We start from the raw sequence: 11,658 nt of genomic DNA, 5'->3' as shown, positions 1-11,658 counted from the left end.
TTCTGTCATTTTAAATAGTTAATATAATGTTAATGCAAGTGTAACTTTTCTTAGATAAGTTTCATTTTAGGAAACAGGATGTGACATAACAGCAACCACTAATTGCCATGCCAACCCCTTAATCTGAGTTAAACTAGACAATGCCTGCACATGCTCCACAACTGCTGTGCTGGTGAATGACCCCCGAACAAAAACATCCAAGAAAGCAGGTCGCAGAAGTAGAAGGTAAACAGAGCCAGTGGAAGAACCACCTGAGGGATAGTGTGCATCTTATCTGCATTCAGATTCTTTTTGAATTTTCAGCATAGCTCGATTGAACTGTGCATGCAAACGTGTGACAGTGCGCCAGGGAGAGGTGGCCCTTTACCATCTCCGCCCCTGTTCTCACAGAGTCTATGACCGCCCCTGACTAAAAGTTAGCTAACGAATGCTTTGTGTTCCACTTTATAAAAACTTCAACAACACGTCTGAAATCTAGAAATAAAAGTCCCGGAGTGATGAATGTGTTATTTGTACTTTTATTCTCCTGACTCGAGCTCCCCACAGAGCCTCATGCCTCTGTGTGCACGGCGCTCACAAATCCGCTATGGCAACAGGGGAAAAAAGGAGGAGAAAAAAAAGGAAAAGATTTGACAACATGGCGCACTTTCCTTGAGAAAAGTTTCTCCTGAACGCCACACGGCTCCGTTTTTTTGTAGCTTTCCGCGCAGTTTGTCGACTCTCGCGCTGCAACGTGGACTTTCTTGGCTAAATTTGGAACACTTCTTGATGCACAAACAGTCAAAGTCAACAAAGAGTGTGATGGGATGAGAGCGATAACCAGTCGCTCGAACCAACGCAGTCAGACAGGATGGAGAAGCAAGCGACTCTGAAAGAAAAGGTAAATAGATTCACGAAAAACCTTCGTGCTCTCTCGTGCGAGCTGTCATTTGTGGAGTTGTTGGCATTTTAGTGCCCTCAGAATCACTTTTTACCCCGAGTCCTCAACAGGAAATACCAAATGACTATTCCTGCGAAAACCTCGTAAAAATCCTCTATCGATTTTCCAGTCATGCATACGGCTCTGTACTACTGCACCGTGGATGTGTGGGCTCTTCTGGCGCAGGCGGCGAGCAACACAAATGTGATTTAAATGTCAACGGAAGCTCACACAGATTACTAAACGCTTATTTTTGTCTGTGCATGAACGGAGAAGTTTCCACTGCCAGGATCTTGCAGTGTTTCCAAGATCTTTGGTTTATGTTTTGCCACGAGCAAATCCTCCTAATTCCCCAAACAGAATTGTAAATATGTGCAGACACTTGAAGCTGGATTTGTCTTTGGAGAGTTGGTTTAATCTCTCTCTGTCTCCTTATGAGTTGCACTGGTGGGGTGTCCTCTATATTGGTGCAGGCTCTTATTATCTTCTACTCTCCACCCTTCCTGCCTAGTGCTGCCCACATACAGCAGGCAGACCCCTCCATGCATGTTGTCAGCACAGAGTCAACTTTCCTATTAAAAAAACTTGCATGATCTTGAGCTCTGGGTGCATTAATCTATAATAGATGCCTCTCCTGACACTTCTTTGCGAGCGGGTCCTTTGAATGTCTGCACGGGTGACAGCGTGGATGTCACCCCCTCGGCCTGTTTGTGGGTCGGTAGGTACGGTTGCTGTTTTTAAAAAAACTCCCACTGCACACGTTCGCCTTATCTGCGGGTGATCTTTGCAGCACAGCTGAGATTTTTTTTTTTACCAAAGAAAGCACTTTAAAGTAAAGAAAGGAATCTGTCCTCTCCGATCTCCATGTGGCCATCTGGGAGAAAAATCATTTCGACGTTGTCAGAAAGGTTGAAAAAAGGAAGGTGGAAGAGTGCAGCTGATTGCCCCTGCACTGTAACTTGATGTTGAATCTACTTGATACCCAAAAGCTGCTCATTTCTGCTTGCCTCTATTCCCCGGGCCTCTGGAAGTAATTACCAAGCCTGCCCTATCCCAGAATTCAGTCCGAGGAGGTGTGGTGAGAAAGAGGTATAATGGAAGCCGGCCCAAGCGCCGTGCAACCCGAGATGAACGTCATGATTCAGTAATACTCAGCAAACCGTCGACGCTCACCTACTCACTGTAATCAGTCAGAAGATGATACGGATTTGGTGCAGTCACTGCAGGGTTCGAGCCGGGATAATTGGTCTTCCTGCTGGTTGTTTGGGGAGCGTTTTGAAGCCGAGCATAAATGGGAACAGGAGTGCCACAACGCAGAGGGCTTTGGTGTGAGCCAGGTGCTATTTCGTTATCAGCTCGATGAAGATGTCTTCATTAAGTCGACCTCTGTTCTGCTGTGAACTGCTGTGTTTCTCTTCGAGCACCAGCACAGACGTGGACATGCGACAGGAAGCGCTAAATCTGAGCTAAATCTGAGCTAAAATTCTTTATTCACGCTAAGATTTTCATTTTTGATAATTAAACATTATTATTTTGAAACATTTATTTAATCCATAGCAGCCTTCAGATGTTTTGAAGGTTGCGGTGTTCAGCGTCGGCTTAAAATAACCGAGAGAGCTGTTGATTTAACTGTGTTTCCATGTTGGATTTAACGGCAGCACAAACTACATCCTCCAGTGTGATCATAGAGTTGAATTACCCCTTCTCTGATGCTCTTTCAACATAAACGGAACATTATAAGAGTCGTGAAGGGGAATATTTTGGCAAGTGAATGCATAATAAGAGGGAATATACCCAGAAGGCGAAAAATATGAATAGATTTTATATGGGAATTTGGGCCTTCTGTGTTCTATTAAAGCGCTAATCTTTGATTTTTAAATGTTGTTTTGAGCCATATTAAAGCATTTTGGTATTCATCACAGCAGACAATAACATTAGCTTGTCATAACAGGAAAATCACAGGAGGAACACATAACTCTAAGGGCAGCTGTGGCTTTGTTGTTTGAGTAGCACTTCAAATCTGAGAACTGAAGAAAACGCGTTTCCCCATCCATTGTTCAAGACCTATTGAGCAAAGCACCCGACCCCCTGAGCTCTACCCCTGGGCTGCACCTGACCGCCCGCAGCCCCAAGTGTGGCCACTCACTCATGCGTGTACGAAAGGATGAGTTAAATGCATTGAAAAAATATGTCAAACCCAATTAAAATATGGTGGCTTCGTTTAGTTTAGTGTAATATCAATAGCATGCACAATACAAGGACAACACTGATCACAATTCAGCCAGTATTTGTGACTATATTTACACTTTTTGCTTTTGCTGCTGCATGTGAAAATTCTGTTTTGCGAAAACTTTTATCTGATCTTGTACGCGCTGATCGGCCACAACATTAAAACCACTGACAGAAGTGAAAAACACTGATCACCTTTTGACAAGCTCCTCCAGCTTGGAGACTTGCACCTGGCATTCATGTGGATGTTACTTAGACATGCACCACTCACCTAGACCAGACCAGGTATCCACCCCCACCTCATAGCAATGACACTCCTTGATGTCAGCAGCCGTGTCCAGCAGGATGCAGCCTTAAAAAAAAACAACAAAAAAAAAAAACAGAAAAAACAGTACAAGGTGTTGACCTGGCCTCCAAATTCACTAGATCCTGAACAAGCCTGACCTAGAGAGGCCCCTCCCCTCAACCATTAGGACCCAAAGCCCCCCACTAACAACATTCTGTTGCCAGACACATCAGAACCCTCCCCAGAGGGCCATGTCCATTCTCTGGTCTTTGGAGGAACAGACCTACACGATATTAGGAAGATGGTCATAATGTTATGGCTGATCAGTGTACATTGTGGCCTATATATTTTGCCTTACAAAAACACCCAACTTATTATTTATTCATCAGTTTCCATTTCGTTGCGCTTCAGCTACACGCTCGAGCTGTTCTGCTGCCAGTGGGCTGCAGACATGTTGGCATGTCATAGCAGGTGAAAACACAGGTGTAATTTGATAACATTAAAAACGACTGCTTTCCATTTGAATGAGCCACTTCACGGGTCTTGGCATTTTTCATGCTGGCTCACAGCCACGGGCTCACTCCGGATGGAGATGAGCCGTCCTCGAAAGGAATTTGTTTCACCTGTGCTTCTCTTGCCGCGCAAACGTCAGCCACGCGCTGAGGGATGTTTTTCACCCAGTCCCCTCTCTGCCCGTGTCTCCAGTTTTCAATCTTCGGTTCCCGGGCAGCGTGCAGACCGATCCGGTGCGTTCCTGGAGACGACGGGGCCAGGTACGGCCTCAGCAAGGCAGAGTTCATGGAGAAAGTGCAGCAGAGCAACGAGGCGTGCCAGCGAGGGGACTTTCAGGCGGCCGTCCATTTGTACAGTGATGCATTGCAAGCCGACCCGCAGAACTGCATCCTGTATAGCAACCGTTCAGCAGCTTTCCTCAAACTGGGCCAACACCAGGCGGCTCTGGGTGATGCTGAAAAAGCTTGCGAGCTTAATCCCAAGTGGCCAAAGGTAAGTGCGCCTCGACAGCTTAAACAGCGGATTCCGGGAAATTGTAGAACGACTTCTGTAACAGCTGTGTTTTAAAACAGAAAACCAGTGACTAACAGTGTGTCACTGTCTGGAATTGAAAATCTCAAGCATGAATCTAATTTGGTGTCTCTGACGCCAATTCGAGTGTTATCAATACAGAGATGGATAGTTTGAAATTGGGCTGTGCTGTTTTTAAAATGTGTGAAAAATCAAGTATAAAAAAAGTCTTTTTTTTTAGAAGATGTGGTTAATGACATTGATTGTTATGTTACTACCGTGCTGGAAATTATTTGTCCCTTCGTTGTTTTTTTTCCTGCCTCGCAATTACTCGGTCATTCATCTTCAAATTGTTTCAAATTCCAATCACATTTTCACTCTCGTGGCTGCTGATCAATACAAACTTTTCTGGGGTCTTGTCTCTGATCTTGTCCGGGCCGCGTGGACTAACCTGCGATAGATTTCACATTACTCAGCCACGGTGGATCACTGGGGGACCAATTCCTCTCAGTGATAGAAACGCATTGATTTCGCGATTTAGCATGGAGAGATACTTTTGTCTTTCCAGAGAGAGATTGATGATGATGTGGTAGAGTGGTATTGATGATAATTTGTCGCCGCCCGTGATAGATCAGTGGCTACCTCTGCTTTGATTGGAGCTTGTATCTTCGGATGCTCAGGTAGGTTTCCTGAGGCTTGTGGCCGTCGCTTTGTATCACATATATAATGTCACTGCACTTTTTTTTTTTGGTAAATATAGGTCTTTACATTTCTGCTATGAATGTGCGGTTGTGGTGCATGTATTTTTTTAATTGACCTCACAAAAATGGTTGCCACTTCTCCCCCTGGAGCGCCCGAGGCTCAACATGGCAAAAGTCTCGCTCATTTCATAACCTTCCGAGGCCAGTGAGAACAAACTATGATTGAAAATCACTGCCAAAATCATTCTCCTCCTCTTTATATGCTGTCCAAGTACAATGAACTCTTTGTGGTTTGCCTGGGGGATGGTTGGCTTAATCTAGACTGTGTAGTTCTGCTTATTCTTGGATTTACTGCCTGACAGCTATGAGTCTCGTGCTCGAGTTTTCAGTTTTACTGATGATGTATAGCTTGACCCTTGTGTCTTACTTTGTAAGATGAGACAACGGGATTAATGTGTCTGTGGTATCGTCAATTATACGGAGGGTTGTGAGTACGGTACGTTGAGGTTTCAAATTTAATTTGTTCAGTCACCACTAGGGGTCAGTCTTGTCAAACTGGAAAAATTTTGGATTTGTCTGAGAAGAATGAAAAAAACACTTGAATTTTTTTTTCTTTTTTTTTTTCACATTTATGTGGGGTGAAAAACATGTCCAAGTAAAGCTAAATTTCAGCCTTTATTCACAGAAGAAATGTTCCTGAGCATGTGAGATTTGTGAAAGTGCGAGACAGGTTCACAACAAATCTGGCTTCTAATATAAAAAAAGGAAAAATAAATCATTCAGCCCAGTTTACACTCAGAGTAAGGTAATTTGGCGTTTTCGCATCCACTGTGTGCTGTGGATTTATGAATGAATAATGGCATGTGCTGCCTCAAAGAATCAATTGGTAATGGTGATCTTGACGCTTCTGGCCTTGAGGAGAGAAAGGCTTGCTCGTGTACAGTCCATCTGCCGTGGCCGGATGTTTGATGACGGAGCAGGGATTAAATCACAGGAGTGTGCTGGCATTCAGATCCTGCGTGAGTACATAATATCATCAATCATACCTCCCTGTGACTGCGCTCCTGGCTCGGCCCATCAAACGGTGACAGGCATGGGTTTGCTGCCCCCGAGCACCAACGAGAAGCCCCCACCTCCCCTGAAGCCCACAGCCAGCCTATGGAGGAACTCCCTGTCTAATCTGTCAGCTTTCCCTGCTGTAAGTGCCAGAAAACACATTCTGAAAGAAGAAAGAAAATGTGTGGTTTAATGACCCGAGACAGCTTTAGGCCCTTTGTACCGCTCCCTCTTACTGAATATAAAAAGCTTAAATGAGGACAAAATAGGGTGTCATTTCATAGGCAGGGGCTGCGCACTTTGTGTGTCCGTCCACATTTTGTCTCTGTGATCTGGTGTGGGAGGGAATCTGGGAGAAAATGTGTTGAGCATAATCACGCTTCTTTTCCTGTTCGTTAATATTTTTTTTTTTTTTTTTTTTTTTTTTATTCCATATATTCCAGCATCTGTTTGCATGGAGCATTTGGCAATTCTAGGACTGAGAGGACAATGCTCTTTACAAACGGAGTCACGGTCTATTCTGCTCCTCCATCTGGTCGCTCCCTCGCAACGCCGCTCTTCTGGTGACATGTTAAACAAACAGCCCTGTTTGCTATCACTCCCGTTCTCCTGCTTCAGCGCTGACAGGAGAGTTCCTCGGGAACCAGAAGACAACTGGCAGCGCCGCGTCAGGGGGGAGCATTGCTATCATTTGCATATCTTCTGATTATAGGTTATGATGGGTACTCATCAGGGGTATTCTGTCTCCTCGAATGTTCATTGCAGAAGAACACTGACGTTGCAGATGACACGCTCTTATAATGTTTCAGACGAGGCTGTTATATGTTTTTTTTTCCTTTTCTTTTTTCTTCAGCTCGTGTCATTAGGTGGGGCCATTTTTCTTCTTCCCCAACATAAAATGTCCATTTGCACCCCAGTGGATTTGCCTTGGGTTTATACGAGACAATGAGTGTTTGCATTGGAAAAGTTCATGGTGTGTGGAGTACTGAAGGGGGACTTTAATTACAGCGGCACCACATCTATTAATTGTGTAAGGAGTGGATGCTGACACCCTGATGAGGCATAAAGCTTCTGTTTCCTGCGGCGCTGCGTGATGACACTGGATTCTTCTGTTACTGTACCGGGAACGGGAAGAAAAGAATTGCGTGTATGTGTGTGTGATTTAAAGCCCTCATGCTTTGCCACTCTCAGCGGCGCTCTGCTTTTCATGTGGATGAAAACCACTGGGGTGTAATGCTTCCCCATTGGTTTGACAGTCCGTTAAACCAGCTCACATCTGATCTCTGTGTGTGTAAAGAATGAAGAACCTGTCTTTTGATCTCATGTGGAGAGTGGCCACGGCTCTTTCTTCTCCTTCCTTTCATTCACACCATCTGAAATATTTATCGCGTCTTGTCTGTTATTTTGACACATGCTGAATAATGAACAGACGACTTAGTCAGCTAAAGCACTGTGAAATAATGTGTGTATTTGTGTTAGTGGAGCAGAGAGCCTGGAAGCGTGGGGTGCAATGAATTCATTTTCACATATTCAGTGTAAAATAAAAAGATGTAAGCTGTGCTTGGAGTGTGGCTCGGCAGATAGGGGAGTCAGTTTCTCTTTTGTCCACATGTCACAGCAACTACTGGATACATTGCTCAGTAACTCTGGTGACATTTGGTACCGATCTAGGAAGGAGAAATCTGCTAATTCTTTGACTTTCCATCCAGCGTCATCATCAGGTCCATATTTATTTGTCTAACACACTTTGGCTGATGACCACCCATCTTCTGGAGCCTATGCAACGTTGTCTAATCAGTTCATATTTAATTATATATACACATCAGTCACAACATTGATGTTGAGCTGGAGACCAAGCACGGCCCCCATGGCAATGGCAAGTGTTGCATCAGGATGAAATGTTCATTGCATCCTAGATGATGCATATTCCATCCATATGATGCAAAAGAACATGCTGTACATCAGACCAGGCCATGTTCTTCCATTGCTCCGAGGTACAGTTGTGATGCTCATCTGGACATTGTTGGTATGAGCACTTTTATAGTGTCTCAAGACCTTTTTATCTGATCCACCATTAGCTTTTTCACCAAGTCTGTTAGGTTACTACTGACTTTTGATAGATACCCAGAATTACAGATTGGGAACACCACACAAAAGCTGCAGTTTTGGAGATGCTTCAACCCCAGAGGTGGTTATTGGAAAAAACTTCACGATACAATACGTATCACGATACTTGAGTCATGATACGATACATTATTGCGATTATGATATTGCAATATTGTACTTAGTTCACTGAGAAATTTTAAATGCAGCTTAAAATACAGGTTGTAAAACAAGAATAATCCAAATGATCCATTTCCAATTTTTTGCACCTGTACAAAAAAAAGTGGTTGTGGAAGTGTGGAAGTTGTTCAAGATGGGCCCAAAACATGACTTTTTCTTTTAAAATCGATATTAAGACATTTAAAATTTATATTGTATTGGAAGAAAAAGCATCGCGAAATATTGCCATATCGATATTTTTTCCCACCCCTATTTAACCCAGTCGCAATCACAATTTCACAAGTTCTTGCTAAAGTCGCCTAAATCTTTCCCTTTGCCCATTTTACCTGTGTCTAATGCTTTAATATTGTAAAATGTTCCCCTCCTCCCTAATGAATCCCAACCACTGATGGGCGCCATGATACCGAGATAATCAGTGTTACTTTTAATGTTGTGGCTGATTAGTGTAAGATCAAATATACTACTTTTAAAAATAATGAAACTACTCTAAGGTGATACAGTTTCATACAGTGATACATCCTGTATCACTGTATGAAACTGTATCATTATCCGCTAGTCGAACAATTAAAATAGAGAAACAAAGAATGAATTAGACGAATAAGTGTTGTGTTCTGGATTCCTTGTATCACTGAATATTTATATGATCCCTTGATGCATATTTATGATTTGGTTTGATTTGAAAGAACTGAACGCAGATGACATCAACCTGCATACCTGCCCACAGTTATGAATAAATAATTATAAAACGTGTACGCCTCTGGTTAGACAGGAGAATACCAGCAGACAGCAGAGACTCGTTATGATATCGCGTGGAGGACGTTTCTCACCGTGTTGCCCCCTCAAATAAGATCTGTTGTCTGTTGCAGTTTGGTGCAGATGATTGAGTTTAATGAAAAACGCGGCACGGGAGCTCACCTACAGCTACATAACAGCCACGCTGACAGGGCACACTTCATGATCGCAACTGTCACAAGTAATTACTGAAGTTTTCAGAGCAGCTCAGACATTTAAAGTTGAGTGGTGAGTGTAATGGAGATCTGGGCTTTCATTACCTCAGCGGTGGCATCAGTTCATGGGCTTGATTGGCAGAGAATATTGGAACTTAAATGAGCATTTACGCACACGCTCTCATTTTTCATTCTTTATGGGGCTGAGCAGACATTTCGGGGCGTCGTTTTAAAATGACAGTTTGCAGAGGTGGATTGATCCACACCGTTCACAATTTCACAAGTGCTTAAATCAACTCTTTTTTTTTTTTATCGGTGTCACCAACATCTAACATTATTCATGAAAATATTTTGGACTGTTTCTCTTGTGGTGAATTACCCCGTAGCATGGACATTATACACAGATCAAGCATAACATTATGACCACCTTCCTAATATTGTGTCCGTTTTTGCCTCCAAAACAGTTGTGACTCATCAGAGACGAGTGTGTCTTCTGAGGGGGACATGGTAACATGTTGTTAGTGGGGGTCTTTGGGTCCTATGGGTTGAAGGGAGGGGGGCTCAGTGGATCAGGTTTATTCCAGTGCATCCCACAGATACTTGATCAGTTTGGGATCTTGTGAATTTAGAGGCCAGGTCAACACCTTGTACTTTTCATGTATTTTGAGTTGTTCCTAAACCGTTTTTGTGTGTGTGTCTGTGTCAGGCTGCATCCTGCTGGAGATGGCTGCTGGAACTTCCACATTAATACCAGGTCCAAAAGTTTCCCAGCAGAACATTGTATTGTCGCAAGATGGTCAATGTTATTTGCTTCTCCTGGCTGTGGTTTTAATGTTGTGGCTGACTGGTGTTTTTAAAAGGCTTGTTTTCTTGCAATTAGAGGAGGTGTTGGCGTGTCTCATCGTGTAATGCTCGAGGTCACTAAATGCTGCTGTTGCTTATTCGAATTGTGCCTTAGTCTTAGTCACTAATGAAGAGGAGTTCCTTATGTGTTTATCAGAAAATGATACAAATGCAAAACACAGGTTATTTGCATGAAGTTTTTAAATGGGCTGTATAGAGGAATGACCATAGATTTATTGGAAGATCCAGGCTTAAAAGAGTGACTTAAAAGAACTCATTAAAAGTGAATTAAAATCTTTGACAGCATATAATATTGAGGCTGCATTTGCAGTCCAAGCAGCTGATGCTTGGGCTTATTACACCTTGAAGCCCAAATTTGAACTGCCTGAAAGGCGCCACAGTGAACAACAAGAAAAACAGCACAATGCTTATATTTAATAACCATCTGTTCCAAGATGCTTACAGAACACAGAGCCTGAAACCTCCCAAGCACTAAGGTGATGGTGGCAAAGGCTGCAGGCTGCTCATGTTGATTGATCATGAATTTATGGAGTTTATAAACACCACAGCAGTGGTTTATGTAATACATGTTTAAAAAATGCATTCATAATCTCACTATGTGCCCCGCGGCCTCTCCTCGTGAAGAGGTGTGTTCTGGCTTTAAGTAAAAAAAAAATAAGCCCTCCCTCCAGCCTCCCCTCTTCCCACTGCTACTCAGCTGTTTTCCACTACAGCTCCGATGCTCACCATGGAGAGAGTAGAGTCATGAACCACTAATAAGAGGGTTCCGTTTTGCTTCTACCCAGCCGAGGCTTGACCTAATGAACAACTCAAATGAATAGCGTATAATTATAGACCAGCGCGACCGGGACGGACAGAGGGTTGGCGCTAGTGGGCACAAACCTGAAATTATTTGTCTGGAAAATTTGTGAAATGAGCGGGAGCAGTTAAACTCCGACTTTTTCCTATAGAAGGCCGCTGTGGCTAGGCAGCAGCTCCGCACATATGCACGATGGAGGGAAAGTGACCACACACTCACACACACACACACACACACACACACACACACACAGGTCTGCTGTTTTGATTTCAGCAGCACTTCTTTGGCGGCTATGTCATTCTTTACGCAGCCGAGATGGAACTAATCCTGAGGTGCAGTTTTCTGGTAAGCAGTCCTGCTCTTTCTCATTTGGTTTCCACAACAGATCCAACACACTCTTAACGGAAGAGACTTTGTTTAGAAAGCACTTTATTATTTGTGACTTCTGTCCCTACTCCTAAGTTGTTGTTTTTTAATGCAACAAAATTTATTTAAGCTACTATATTATTTACAACCTGATGGACGGTTGTTGAGCATTTAACACATGCTGT

The 11,658-nt window shown here is 43.3% G+C and overlaps 1 protein-coding gene across 2 annotated transcripts in view; it reads left to right on the top strand.

Annotated features, from left to right (window-relative positions):
• Positions 1-632: 632 nt before the first annotated feature.
• Positions 633-11,658, top strand: part of LOC125012070 (tetratricopeptide repeat protein 28-like) — a 162,767-nt gene continuing 151,741 nt past the window's right edge. For both annotated transcript variants that reach the window (XM_047591688.1, XM_047591686.1), the window contains exons 1-2: positions 633-880; positions 4,140-4,439. In XM_047591688.1, the coding sequence (XP_047447644.1) occupies positions 851-880; positions 4,140-4,439 (330 nt within the window). In that variant the 5' untranslated portion in view covers positions 633-850. The remainder of the gene's footprint in view (positions 881-4,139; positions 4,440-11,658) is intronic.

Source organism: Mugil cephalus, chromosome 8 (genome assembly GCF_022458985.1).
Source record: "Mugil cephalus isolate CIBA_MC_2020 chromosome 8, CIBA_Mcephalus_1.1, whole genome shotgun sequence".
NCBI classification, from domain to species: Eukaryota; Metazoa; Chordata; class Actinopteri; order Mugiliformes; family Mugilidae; genus Mugil; species Mugil cephalus.
Note: the sequence above shows the minus strand (reverse complement) of the source record. Positions and strands in the feature narration are given on the sequence as shown.